The sequence below is a fragment of the Hevea brasiliensis genome, chromosome 1, assembly GCF_030052815.1.
Source record: "Hevea brasiliensis isolate MT/VB/25A 57/8 chromosome 1, ASM3005281v1, whole genome shotgun sequence".
In the NCBI taxonomy this organism is placed as follows: domain Eukaryota; kingdom Viridiplantae; phylum Streptophyta; class Magnoliopsida; order Malpighiales; family Euphorbiaceae; genus Hevea; species Hevea brasiliensis.
Genome location: NC_079493.1, coordinates 26,360,496 through 26,374,392, shown reverse-complemented (window position 1 = coordinate 26,374,392; position 13,897 = coordinate 26,360,496). Strand labels below are relative to the sequence as shown.

Below are 13,897 nucleotides of genomic sequence, written 5' to 3'. Positions count from 1 at the left end.
AAATCAATTAAATACTTCTAACACATGCGGAAATTCTAGAAGTTTATAGAATTACACAAACATGAATAGACGACCTGCGAGGGAGAAAAGCAGGTTAACCTAAAAAATGTCTTCCTGTGGCCTGGAGAAATATTGAACAGGAGTGAGCATTCGACTCAGAGAGTAAAATATCAATTTTAACCATAATCTCTATAACTATCTAAAACTAATGCACTCTGTAGAGTGAAATGCAACATCAGCAATAATTTCACATCATAACAGCAAAAAGGTAATTTGGAGAACTCACACACCCAGTAATATCAATCATAATATATGAGAGCTAATCCCCTATACAGCTCTCTTAAATCCAACCTGTGCCAGCGAAGAACTCAGCTTGGACTTCCACTTAATAACCAAATCGGGGTCCCAGCGAAGAACTCAAGCCGTGTCTACCCCGAAGGACCGGGTCCCAGCGAAGATCTCAAGCCGTGTCTACCCGTCCTATCCATAGTCCACACCACATCATACGCACGCCAACGCACGCACACTGCTCCAAATTACCACAACAACATCCATGGCACTTTAACAGTTGTGAATGCAACATAAAACGTGCCTAGAGTTTAACTATATAGATACATACATATAAGTGATGCAAGGGCATGCTTAATCATATAATAATATCGAAATTACAATTAAAATTAACATTTTACTCACAGACTTGACAGCAATCACTGTGGCGGCTGAGCGAAGGAAGAAGGCTGTCCCGGCTCAGCTGACAATTTTATTACAATCATTTAATAAATTTGACTCAATACAAACTAAGAAAAGACCAAATACGTCCTAAGTCGTGCCGAAAATCCGGCAGAGTCTCCCCTATACCTAGGACCTACCCAACCTGCAAAAGGGCTCAAAACGCACTTCTATATTCACAATTCATACACTCACAACTCAATCACATCACACAGCCCCTCCTGGGCCCATCCAAACAGTCATCAATCACAATATGTAAATTTACAGTTTAGTCCTTATAATTGATTATTTTTGCAAAAACTGCCCAAATAAGCTCTAAAAATTCTAAAACTTTACCCCGCGGTCCTTAGGAATATTACTAGGCTATTGCAAAAAGAATCATAATTTTCTGAGCTACCACGAATATTTTACGGATTTTTAATCCCATTTAAGCACTAGAAAATTACGAAAAAGTAAAGTTCGGGTTTACCTATGCCGATTCCGACTTCAAGGACGCGCTCGGGACGTCTGACAATGGTAGGGTAGCCAAAACCTCGATCCAATTCGGAGACTTTTTTGGTGGCCGGTCTGTCTGGCCGGAAATTCACAGACCTAGACAACTGTCGAATTTCTGCGAATTGAAGATACCTACACGAAGCCCACAACACAGGGGTTAGTACATAAATTTTACGGAATTTTCTAAGCTCATTAAATGCTCGAAAAAACACTGCGAAGTTTCATGGGACCCACCGAAAAACGGTATTGGAAAATTTCGAAATTTATATTGCCGCGAAGCTCTCGACGAGTGGAGCACTCTGGTACTCTCGGTTTTCTCGTGGGGTTCACGGTTTGCGAGAAATCTAGCCCAAAAGTCAAAATGGGCTAAAACTTCCCAGACAAAAATTGGACAAACCGCTCAATAGATTTCGGTGTTCTTGGTGTCTATGGAAAGCTCTCGACGAGTAGATAGATTTAGACACAATACCCGGTCCGATTGGTGGCCGGATCACCGGCCGGAAGACCAAGGCTGGCGCTGGCGTCGTGGTCGCCGTGCGACTTTGCCGACGCCCAGCGCGGTCGGCGAGGGGAGGTGGCTGGGGAGGCGCATCGGCAGGCTAGGGTGGCAGGGGAGGCAGCGGCGCGGCAAGTGGAGGAGGGAGGAGAGAGAAAACGGGAGAGAAAGAAAGAGGGGTCGGGACGCACGCGGGGAGGAAGCAAAAGGAAGAAGCCGGTCTGATTCGATCAGTCCGATCAGGTCTGGTTCGATTCGGCCTGTTCAATTCAGAATACAAAATTTTAAATTTTTACTCTACCTTGGGACCGAAAACGAGGTCCAAAAATTCCGAAAAATTTTCAGAAAACTCAAAAAAATTCATAGACTCTAAATATATTTTTAGTTTTGCCACGTGGTCTTTAAATTAATTTTTAAAAATCATCAAAGTTTTATATTTTCGGGAAATCAAACCTGATTTCGAAAATCCGAAAAATTTCAAATAGTTTCCTAAAATTTAAATAAAATAAAATATCAATATTTACTCAAAAATAATAAATTTAAAAATTAGGGGTGTTACAATGGGGTTTAGTTTCCTTTAAAACACTTTTTAATTTGCTTGAAAGAGAAATTAAAGGAAATTAGAATCAACTTCCTTTAAACTTGCATTTTCCTTAAACTTGGTTTTGCCTATCCAAATCTCAATGAAATTTACTTCATGAATCTCAACTTTATAATCATCTTTGCTATTAATTAATTAAATCTTTATTTACTTGCTCGTATTTTAGTAAATTAGTATAGCGTTTAGAAATTTAACTGTTTGCCTTATTATTATTTCCTTATATTCTAATTTAAATTGTTGTATCTCGTACTTTACTTTTTGATGCAGTTTATTGATAGCCCAAATAATCGAAACTTTTATAATTTGATATTCAAACATCAAATCTCTATGGAATGATATCTTTTCTTACTACTTGAACAATCTGTATACTTACAGAATACGAACCACTATATTTGGCCGGCATTGTTAGATTTACATGTGTAAGTAATTAAGTTTTCATTTTTCTTTTATTGAACTAATTATAATTTTTTTTTATCTAATTACTGACTTAATTTCATCCTATTTGGAAATTCTCAAGATTGAAATATTAGATTAATTGGGATTTATTTTCATTAGAGTTATTGTCCTTATCTACTTTAATTAATTGGGATTGAAATATGAGACAAGCAGAAATTTCAATTCCTAACTTAATGTGGAAGGCAAATGGGGCTGTTACTGTGTGGGGTTCAGCCATATGAAATACAATGTCTTCTACGGTGCACGTTCCAGCTTGTTTCTTTTTTCTACGCAAATAGTCCCAATTCTTAGTCAGTCTTGACCATAAATGTTCTGAATCCTCTTTTACTTTTGTAAATTGCTATAAAGTCACAGATGACTTGATGATATTTTGTAATAATTATGTGATTAACTTGTGATTGTAAGGTATCCTTATTCACATCATCTTCAATGTATGATAATGCATTTGCATTTGCTTCACTATTTATTAATTTTGAATTTCTCTGTTCTTAACCTGTAATTCAGGTGCATAGCATTGAGTTCAGAACTTAAATGACATTTTTTTTTCAGTTTATAGAGGACGGAAGGGGAACATAAACCTGAGTTTGGGCGGATTGAGCGATACACTTACTAATATATATTATGTCTTTCAAAAAATGAAAGGCGTGCATGATTTGATATTCAAGAAGTTATTTAAAAGTTTATTATATGAAATTATTAATTAAATGAAGTTGAAAAATATTAATAAAATAAGGTTTATTAATTAAATATATAGTTGAACTATGAATTAATACAACTGACCAATTCTTTTAGCCATAATATTTTTATCTATAGTGTTAAAGTAAAATAATCTCTCATATAATATTTTTATTTATAGGATTAATACATTCAATCATAATCTGAATGCTAACAGTAAAAATACTAAAATAAGAATCTTAAATTATATAGAAAATAATTATCTATTTAATGAAAAAAATTTTTCTATTTAATCACAATACAATTTTAAGTCATATCCTAATAATAAATGGATAACAAGTAATGAATTATTAAGTTGAGTTATCTTCTTGAAAAAACTAAAAAAGATTTTATAGGACTTCAACAATTTGTCCTCATCATAAAAGAAAATCAGATCCCACAGGATAAGACGTCGACAGCTGCGGTCGTAAAGAGCTAATTGATGACTTCTTGCAAGTTGCTGGTAAAGACTGCAATTTTGAAACATCAAAGTGGACCAGTTTTCAAGTGATGAATGACTGAAACTGATGTTGAGAGGAGAAGACTTCTCTACCTTTTATTTATTTATTTATTTAACTCTATAAGAACCAATAATAAAATAAGAGGAGCTGAGAAGAATTGGAAATGAAGATAAGACACGGGCAATCTATCCATCTCTCTAATATTAAATTTTAATTAATTAATTAATTATATTTATTTATTAAATAAATTATAATTTAATCTCTTAAATTTAATAAAATTTATAATTTAGTCCTTATTTTTTTTAAATCAAGTAATTTAATATAAGAGGTTCAATAAAACCTACAACTTAACCTTTACCGTTATAGTTCTATTAAGATACCATTAATTTTAGTAAAAATATCAAAATGTCCTTATTTTTATTTTATGAAAATAATTTAATCCCTAAGATTTTATATTATTAATAATTTAATCTTTATATTTTTAAAATATGAGTCTCATTAAATTAAATTACTTTTATGATTGTTAAAAATTTTGGTTAATCGCAAAATTGAATATATTTTATAAATTAATCTTTAAATATTATAATTATTTATAAATAAGCCTCTATAACTTTAAAAAAAATTATATTTATGCCATTATTATTTTAATAATATATAAATAATTATATATATTTATCAATTTACAATATTTTCATGTATTATATTATATTGTCATATATATAAAAGATTAAATTACTTATTTTTAAAACTATAAGGACTAATTTATAGGTTTAACCAAATCTTATGGACTAAATTATTTTTAAATTAAAAATATAGTTGAGGACATTTTGCATTTTTCTAGAATTAATGGTAACTTAACTGAAGTTCTAATTATAGAAATTAAATTATAGGTTTTGTCGAGTCTCAAATATGAAATTGCTTGATTTTAAAAATATCATAACTAAGTTACAGGTCTTATCAAATTTAAAGGACTAAATTATAATTTACCCTTATTTATTCATCCAAGAATGTTTCTTGTTGCAAGAAACTTATGCAGGACTCTATGTGTAACAGCTTTTTTCATTTCTAAATGGCGATGGAGACATTTATCAGAATACAATACCATTAAAAAAATCCCTTAGTCATAATAACCTTAATATTCTTATTCAGATATTAGGAAGAATAATTACTGGCGGTTCCAAAGAAATGTTGGGTTAAGGAGGCATTGGTTTTGTGTAAAAAGTAGATTTTCGGAGTGGTCAATATGCAACAATAAAGATGTTGGGTAAATTTAAAGCTAATGGACAAGGTTTTATCAATGAGGTTGCTACAATTGGGAGGATCCACCAGGCTAATATAGTACAATTAATTGGTTTCTGTGCTGACAGATCAAATTATGCTCTTGTATATGAATTCATGTCCAATGGATCTCTTGAGGGTCATATTTTTCATCAAGAAAGACCTATTTCTTCAAGCTAGGAAAAATTATATGAGATATCTCTTGGAATGGGTCATGGTATTGAATATCTACATCGAGGTTATGCAATCTAAATCCTCCATTTTGGCATAAGGCCTCATAATATTCTTCTTGATGAAAATTTCACATTAAAAATATTTGACTTTTAGGTTGGCTAAAATTTATCCAACCAAAGGGAGCATTGCATTTCTTACAGTTGCAAGGAGAACAATAAGATATATGACACCAGAGTTATTCTACAAAAACATTGGACGTGTTTCATACAAAGCAAATGTGCATAGTTATAAAAATTTTTTGTTTACTTATAAAACAAAAATTTTGTTTTTTATTTTTATTTTTTAAGAAAACTTTAACTTTTTTTTTTTAAAATATGGAAAACATATTCACTTTTCTTAATTCAAAAAATAAAAATTATTAACATATTTCATAAATTGAAAAATAAATTATTACAAAATATATTTAAAATATATTTTATTTTTAAAATTTTAAATCAAGTCAAGAAAGTAAGTCTTCCCATGAATTGTGTCCATGTATATTACATAATCCCACGCCACAAAATAATTTATCAAATCAAGTCAAGAAAGCATGTCTTCTCATGAATTGTGAAAGTAATCTTATTGAAAGATTCAACAACACAATTGGTGAAAAAAAAAATTTGGGTAATTTATAAATTAAATTCTGGAAGAAAATTATATAAGTTGGTCTGTTCTTTTTTATTTTATAAGAATTTAATCCCTAAAATTTAAATTCATTAATGGACTAGTTTCTACAATCCATATTCACGGTTAATTTTATTAATTCTACTAATTTTTTCAATTTAAAACAATTTAGTCTCTTGGAATTGAACTTTATACTGTTGAGAGCTCTGAACTCCATGTGCATCTTTCATTTGTAAGCAAACTTTCAGGCACCTTCACAGACAAACCATTGAGAGTGCTCATGAAAAATTGCATTTAATTTTCTGGTATTTGATATCTAAATGGAATAATTACTTTCTTTATAAGCAAAATTTTATTAATGAAATTAAATCAGAAAAACCTAAGTGTGGGCATCACAGACTAAAACTAGACCTATAGGCCTCCCAAAACACCCAATCTATAGGGGTGGCACGCTAAGTGAAACGTACGTGAGTCTAATTGCCCCCAGTTGATGGTATTTGACATTACATGCCAAATTCATATGCATGCAGTGCATTACCACTGAAACGTATGCATTAGCAGCAGTTCAATCTATGAGCTCAGCTGGTAGACTGGTTACCAAAAGTGCATCAAATTCCCAAAGAATGTGATATAATTGTAAGCATTTATGGTTTTGCGTACCATACTAATTCTCCTCATGTTACAGCACATAGGTCGATTAAGAAAGTGACAACTAGTAAACCAAACACTAAAAAAGATTACCTCAATTTATGATTTTACTCTACTTCTGAGATAACCTCCAACTCTTGGAGAAGTCGTCTCCCTGGTATTCTTGCCTTTGTTTTTGTTGGAACTGAAGAGCTAAAAGGATTGGGAGGTGTTGGTAGATTCTCTCCTTCCCCTTCCAACATATGAACAGCAACTTTCATAGAGGGACGATCTGCTGGGTTCCACTGAATGCACCAGAGTCCCACAATTGCAAGTTTCTTTGCAATTTTAGCATCTCCCTCTTCCTCAATCTCGAACCTGAGGTCTTCTCCTTCTTCTAAAAGATTGTAAATCCATTCTGGGAAGTATATTTGCTCATCATTTCCTTCTGCTACATCAACAATTTTCCTTCCTCCAACCATTTCTAACACTAACATCCCAAAGCTATAAACATCTGACTTGTAGGAAACATTCCCAAAGTTCCTTGAGAACACTTCAGGTGCGATGTAGCCAATGGTCCCTCTAGCCGTTGTCATGGACACTGCACTCTGATCCTTAGCACAGAACTTAGCCAATCCAAAATCTGAGATTTTGGGATTGAAGTCATGATCAAGCAGGATGTTATGTGGTTTGATATCGAAGTGGAGGATTCTCTGATCACACCCCTGATGAAGATATTCAATTCCTTTAGCAATGCCAAGAGCAATATCTTGCAGCCTTTTCCATCCAAGGAAATGGTTCTTGGTGTCTGCTGAAGAGATGAATTTCTGTAGAGAATCATTTGGCAGGTACTCGTAAACCAGAGCTCTTCTAAACCCGTCAGCACAGAATCCAATCAAGCGAACCACATTGACATGGTGGATTTTACCTATTGTTCCAACTTCATTGACGAACTCCTCTCCGTTTCCTTTGGAGTTGTTGAGGACTTTAACAGCTACCAAAATTTCGTCCGATAGCTTTCCTCTGAACACAGCTCCATAAGCTCCTGATCCTAATTCGTCTTTAAATTGGTTAGTCATCCTCTTAATATCATCATAGGAATATCTAGTAGGCTTGAAAGATTTGTAGTCATCCAAAAAATTTTCAATCTTGGACTGATATTGTCTTTCTATTTTGTTGAACCTGTATGAGCGGTAGAGTAGAATGACTGCTGCTACGAGAAGGATAGAACCTAGGATTACACCTGTTTATAAATAAAACATTCCTAGTCAAGAAACCATGTATAAAGCTTATCAAAAACAAACCATGCATAAAAGTGGAGATAGAGTAGACAGCTAACCTGTTTCTACAAATTTGATTGTTGCCCCTAAACAAAAAATGTGGCATCATTAGATTTTCCTGTTCAGAATTTATTTATATCAAGCAAAAACAAAGTAATACATAATTACCTTTACGTGGCTTGAAAATGAGCATGCCATAGCATTGAGTTTCAGATGTGGTGTTGTTGCTCTTCAATCTGCAGTACTTGCCTTTAACTTCACAATGTTTACACTTGGGATTGTCCCAACTCAAACCAAGAATACTTTCCTGGGAATAGAAATAATCATATGGAACTGGTGAAATATCACGTATCTTGGTGCAAGACAACAGGTCAAGGTCACCGATAGAACTCCCTGAATAAACGGCATAGACTTGATATTGTGGACGACTAAGGCAGGGGATTGGGTCTGAACCTCCTTTTGAAGAGCAATTGAATAAGGTGCGTTCATACGCGTAATCCATAAAATGGAAGGGAGAAACAGATAGATTGAAGTTCAAAAGCCTTCTTGGAAGACAAACTTCAGCTGGATCATTAGCATAAATAACTTGAAAGTTATAATCAATGTCATGGATGAAGAGTTTCCCCCAATTGGCGAGCTCCAGAACAGTATCGTTCTTCTCTGAGCAAGAAAGGTGAAACTCAGATTGAGGATATCCACAGTGGAATGGTTGCCTGCCTTTGATTCGGAAGGGAAATCGGACGGGCGGGCCGTAGCTACCACATGTTGATGTATTGCAATCATCAAGGCATAATCCATGATCTACAAGCAATACAATCAACCACAACAAGCAAATCAAAGATACATTCATTTCTTTTGAATTACTCGCCATTCCTATCAACAATCTTATTTTTATAGCTTTTGCTTCTTAATTAGCTTATTTAGCTAGTCAAGTGAGCAAAAAATATTTTTCTTTTAATTTATAATACTATAAAAAAAATATTTGGATTATAAAATCATATAATTTTTAGTTATAAAGTAATTCAAATATTATAAAAAATTAATTTGTATTAATAAAAAAATATATTAATAATGTATTTTGAAGGAAATGACAAAAATAGGTTAATTATATGAATTTTTCACCTTCTTTTCCTAACCCCATCCTAAGTGATTTCTCAACAATTTCTCTTAAATTTCCTAATTCCATCCTAAGACGCATACAGCAGTGGTTGATGACTTCTTGCAAGTGATGAGAGAGACACCAAGCTTGAAATGTCAAAGTGGACCAGTTTGCAAGTAATGACTGATCACTGATGTTGCACCCAACTTTACTCCCATCCCATGGGTCCCCAAATTGAATTTGATTTTAATGGGTTGGAATTTTAATCAATGTCCAACTTCATAAGAAATTTAAATTTAATTACAACTAAACTTTTATTTTTCTCAATTTTTTTTACAGGAATTTCACTCAATTTTTAGTAAATAATAAAAAATTTATATATTTCAACATTTTTTTCGCAATATAAAATTACAATGGCTCTTCACCGCCACTAGTACAAATGTTGCGGAAAATAGCTAGAAGAATTGTTTATGCAGAATAAACTTCTCTCTGCTGTCCTCCCATGACTACAGAAACGCTTATCTTTCTTTTCCTGCTTTTCTTCCAAAGTTGCAATGGAAGGGATACAAGTCTCTGTGCCTCTTCTTCATGAGGCAATAACAACAACATCAGTTACCCTTTCCGATTACGAACTGATCCAAACAATTGCGGAGACCATAGATTTGAGCTTTCTTGTGAAAATAATTTCACTTTGTTAAATCTATTCCGAGGAAGATACCATGTTCAGTCCATCAATTACGATAACTTCACTATCCGACTGGTAGATGCCAGCGTCCATCAACATGATTGCTCTTTCTTTCCTCGTTTTCCTTTACCTTATTATGGGATTGATCCATATTCCAATTATAAATTACCACTGTCAGTGTCAGAAGAAGACAATTGGGCAGGGTTATCTCAGATGATTATTTTGATCAAGTGCCCAAATCGAGTGTACTCTCCTCTTTACGTGGACACAGCTCCTTGTGTTTTGCGTGGATTCAACTCTTCTGCATCGACGCACTACTATTATGTAAATATAGGAGACATGCTGGCATCCGATTTGAAGGAGTTGTGCAGCGTGGAGATGATGAGTTTGTTTCCAGTTTCCGCAAGGGAGAACATGTCGTTTATTGAAATTCACAGGGAACTTGTATTTGGGTTTCAGCTTTCCTGGCACCGCATCTTATGTGAAAAATGTAATGGTAGTTGCTATCTGGACAGCAGGAACCGCTTTCAATGCATGTACGCAGACCGGACGAGTACGTAATGCTCTCATCCATTTTTATCATATAATAATTTTTCACTTTCACACACAAATTCGTTCGATCCATAAATCACACTATAGGAAGAAATGGCAGACTTTCTATATTATTATTATGAGATAAATACAAAATATATATATACATTATAGAGACATAATACATATTATTGATAATTAAGATCTGCACATTAGATATATTTATTTATTTTTAATATATGCGATATATGGTTATCTTATTTTTAATTCAATTTATTTTTATTTTGTTCTTTTAGTTTTTAATTCATTTAATGTTAGTTGTTAATAAAATAAAATTTATTTTATAGAAAATAAATTTATGATAAAAACTCCATTTTTAAAAAGAAAAATAAAAATAAAAACTCCATATATTAATTGGACTCAAATTGCATTTTAGACCCTGTTTGTGTTGGTGGAAAATAAGGGAGGAAAGACAATAAGAGTGGAAAATAAAAGAATTTTTCACTCATCACTTGTTTGAATTGGTGAAAAATAAGGAGAGAGAAAAATAAGTTAAGGAAAATATTATATTGGTCGATGTGTAACATTCTCTCCAAATAAAAGAGAAAGTGAATAGTAAATAAATGAAATTACATTTTATTTATTTTTATAAAATAAATAAAGTGAATAGTTGATGCAGAAAACTGCGGAGTAAGTAATGCGTTCATCCATTTTATCATAATATTGCGTGGCTTGTTTATTACTTCATTTTAACAATATAGTTAAATGTTTATTTTTTAATATTTTATATTTCAAAATTGTACTCTAAATTTTATTAATGAAAAAATTTTTAGTTAACTATATTAAATACAATTTAAATTTGCATTAAAATTTTGGATAATAAATGGCTTGATTTTGTGAGCTATTTTTTAGCTTCAGTTATATATATATATATATATATATATATATATATTATTCACTTTCACACACAAATTTGTTCTATTCATAAATCACACTAATAGGAAGAAAAAGCAGACTGTCTAGTTTATTATGAAATAAGTAGGTAATGCTTTCGTCGATTTTTTTCATAATAATTAATTATTCATTCTCACTCATATTACTTAATTTTAAACTTTAATTAATACTTTATATATTACGCCAATTTCTTGATTAAGGTCCCCCCTTCATCTAATCCGTGAAAATTTTTGGTACAAATGTGATTTTAGTGCAAATTTTAAAATTGAACCATTTTCAATTGAACAGGCAATAGCTTCTGAATATTTTAATTTAATTCTAATGCATAAATGAATTCAAAAGTACAAATGGAATCACTTTCAACTAATGTAATTGTAAATTATGTAATTTCTCCCATAAGTTATCTCAGGCAAATGTCAATTCTGAGTTGGTTAGAAACAAATGCTGAAGTGTTGTATATATTATATGACAATTTATGAATAAATATCCAATCTTCAGTTATATTGTTGTACATTACACAATTATCCTACTGTTATAACAGATATATGAATTTACATAAAATAATTTCAGCATTTCATCAGATATAAGTTTCATCAATTATATATAGTACTGATTCATTACTTTCTTGCATAATGAAGGTAATAACTTCAAGGAAATCATGGCTGAAATCAAATGTAAGATCTATCTCCACTTATATATAATATGATTATGTTAATTAATTCTTACTTCTTTTAAGAGTAGCAACATCAATAAAATTCTTTACATTAATTTCATGCAGGGATGCTTGACCAGATTTTGGTTTATCTTGGTAAGAACTGATTCCATTAGTGAATTGGGACAGAGTTGCCTTTTTATATGCAGAGACAACATGAAAACACATGACATATGAAACATAGCTAAAGAAAATCTCACGCTTCCAAAAACATAACTCTCACATTTCCCAGGCAAAATTTAAGGGCAATAACTAATTGATGAGTTTGTCTTTGTTGCATATGATTCCATTATTTCATCCAGGAATGCTTCTTGCTGCAAGAAACTTATGTGGGACTCCATGTGTGATAGCATTTTTCATTTATAAATGGCGAAGGAGACATTTATCAGGATACAATACCATTGAAGAATTCCTTCAGAGTCACAACAATCTTATGCCAATAAGATATTCTTATTCAAACATTAGGAAGATTACTGGAGGTTTTAAGGAAAAGTTGGGAGAAGGAGGCTTTGGTTCTGTGTATAAAGGAAAGCTTCGTAGTGGTCAATTTGTTGCAGTAAAGATATTGGATAAATCTAAAGCTGATGGACAAGATTTTATCAATGAAGTTGCTACTATTGGGAAGATTCATCATGTTAACGTGGTACGATTAATTGGTTTTTGTGCCGACAGAACAAAACAAGCTCTTATATATGAATTCATGTCTAAAGGGTCTCTTAATAATTATATTGATTGTCATAAAGGATCCATTTCTTTAAGTTGGGAAAAACTATATGAGATATCCCTTGGAGTTGCTCATGGCATTGAATATCTACATCAAGGTTGTGACATGCAAATACTTCATTTTGACATCAAACCTCACAATGTTCTTCTTGATGAAAATTTCACTCCAAAGATTTCTGATTTTGGCCTTGCTAAATTTTATCCAACCAAAGGAAGCATCGCATCTCTTACGGCTAAAAGGGGAACATTAGGATATATGGCACCAGAGATATTCTACAAAAACATTGGACGTGTCTCAAATAAAGCAGATGTGTATAGCTTTGGACAGTTGGTGTTAGAAATTGCAGATAGAGGGAAGAAAGTAAATGGATTTGCTGCAAGTTTAAGTGAAGTTTATAGTCCATTTCGGGTTTATGACCAACTCTCTAGTGGAAATTTACCAATAGAAGACACAGCGGAAGAGGAAAATATAAAAGCTCGAAAAATGATTATAACAGGACTATGGTGCGTACAGTTTCAACCTTCCGATCGTCCAGCAATGAACAAAGTTGTAGAGATGCTTGAAGGAGATATTGAAAGCCTACAAATGCCTCCTAGGCCTGTTCTATTTCCTGTAGATTCAGTGACTACAGAATCGAATAGCCTGGCTGAAAATCCAAGTCAAGGAACCTTAGGAAATATTCTGCTCAGTGTGGTGGGGGAAGGCTAAAATACCACACATTAAAAGAGCAGTCTTCCATTTCAAATGATGGAACAATAATCTTCTTCCTCTTGTATCCTTTAAAATTGCCCTAAACACTAGAGTTAATTGATGAATTGATGATAGTTTGTAATAATTCTATGTTTAAATTGCAAGTGATCGCTACTTATATTTGCATCATATTTTAGGTTCTTCTAAACTATATGATGTTTAGAGCATTTGCAGATGTTTCACCATTTATTGGTTTTGTTGTCCTTATTTGGGTATATGAACAGCAGAGTTTGACAAGGAAAAACCTTATTTGAGTTAAGCATCTTTAGAATATGTTTCAATAATAGTAATAAAACAATATGTTTACACCATAATTTAATTTTAATATTTTTGGACCCTAATTAATTAAAGGGTCTAAAATATTAAATTAAATTGCCTATTTAATATGGTTTGACCTGGAGCTCAAGCTGACAAAAGATCAACGCCATTGAGTATTAATTATTTAGAACTAGAACAATTAAATTATTA

General features: G+C 32.3%; 2 protein-coding genes across 2 annotated transcripts; one reads left to right on the top strand and one right to left on the bottom strand.

The window, feature by feature from the left end:
- Positions 1–6,658: 6,658 nt before the first annotated feature.
- On the bottom strand, positions 6,659–8,952 carry LOC110666634 (rust resistance kinase Lr10). Its single transcript, XM_021827196.2, has 3 exons — positions 8,143–8,952; positions 8,034–8,060; positions 6,659–7,937 (listed from the first exon to the last, which is right to left on the bottom strand). Exons 1-3 carry the CDS (start codon positions 8,843–8,845, stop codon positions 6,823–6,825), a joined length of 1,845 nt encoding a protein of 614 aa, XP_021682888.2. The 5' UTR covers positions 8,846–8,952; the 3' UTR covers positions 6,659–6,822.
- On the top strand, positions 8,845–13,558 carry LOC110666637 (rust resistance kinase Lr10). The gene is made up of 4 exons (XM_058145112.1): positions 8,845–10,311; positions 11,882–11,917; positions 12,022–12,051; positions 12,258–13,558. Exons 1-4 carry the CDS (start codon positions 9,972–9,974, stop codon positions 13,385–13,387), a joined length of 1,536 nt encoding a protein of 511 aa, XP_058001095.1. The 5' UTR covers positions 8,845–9,971; the 3' UTR covers positions 13,388–13,558.
- Positions 13,559–13,897: the final 339 nt, after the last annotated feature.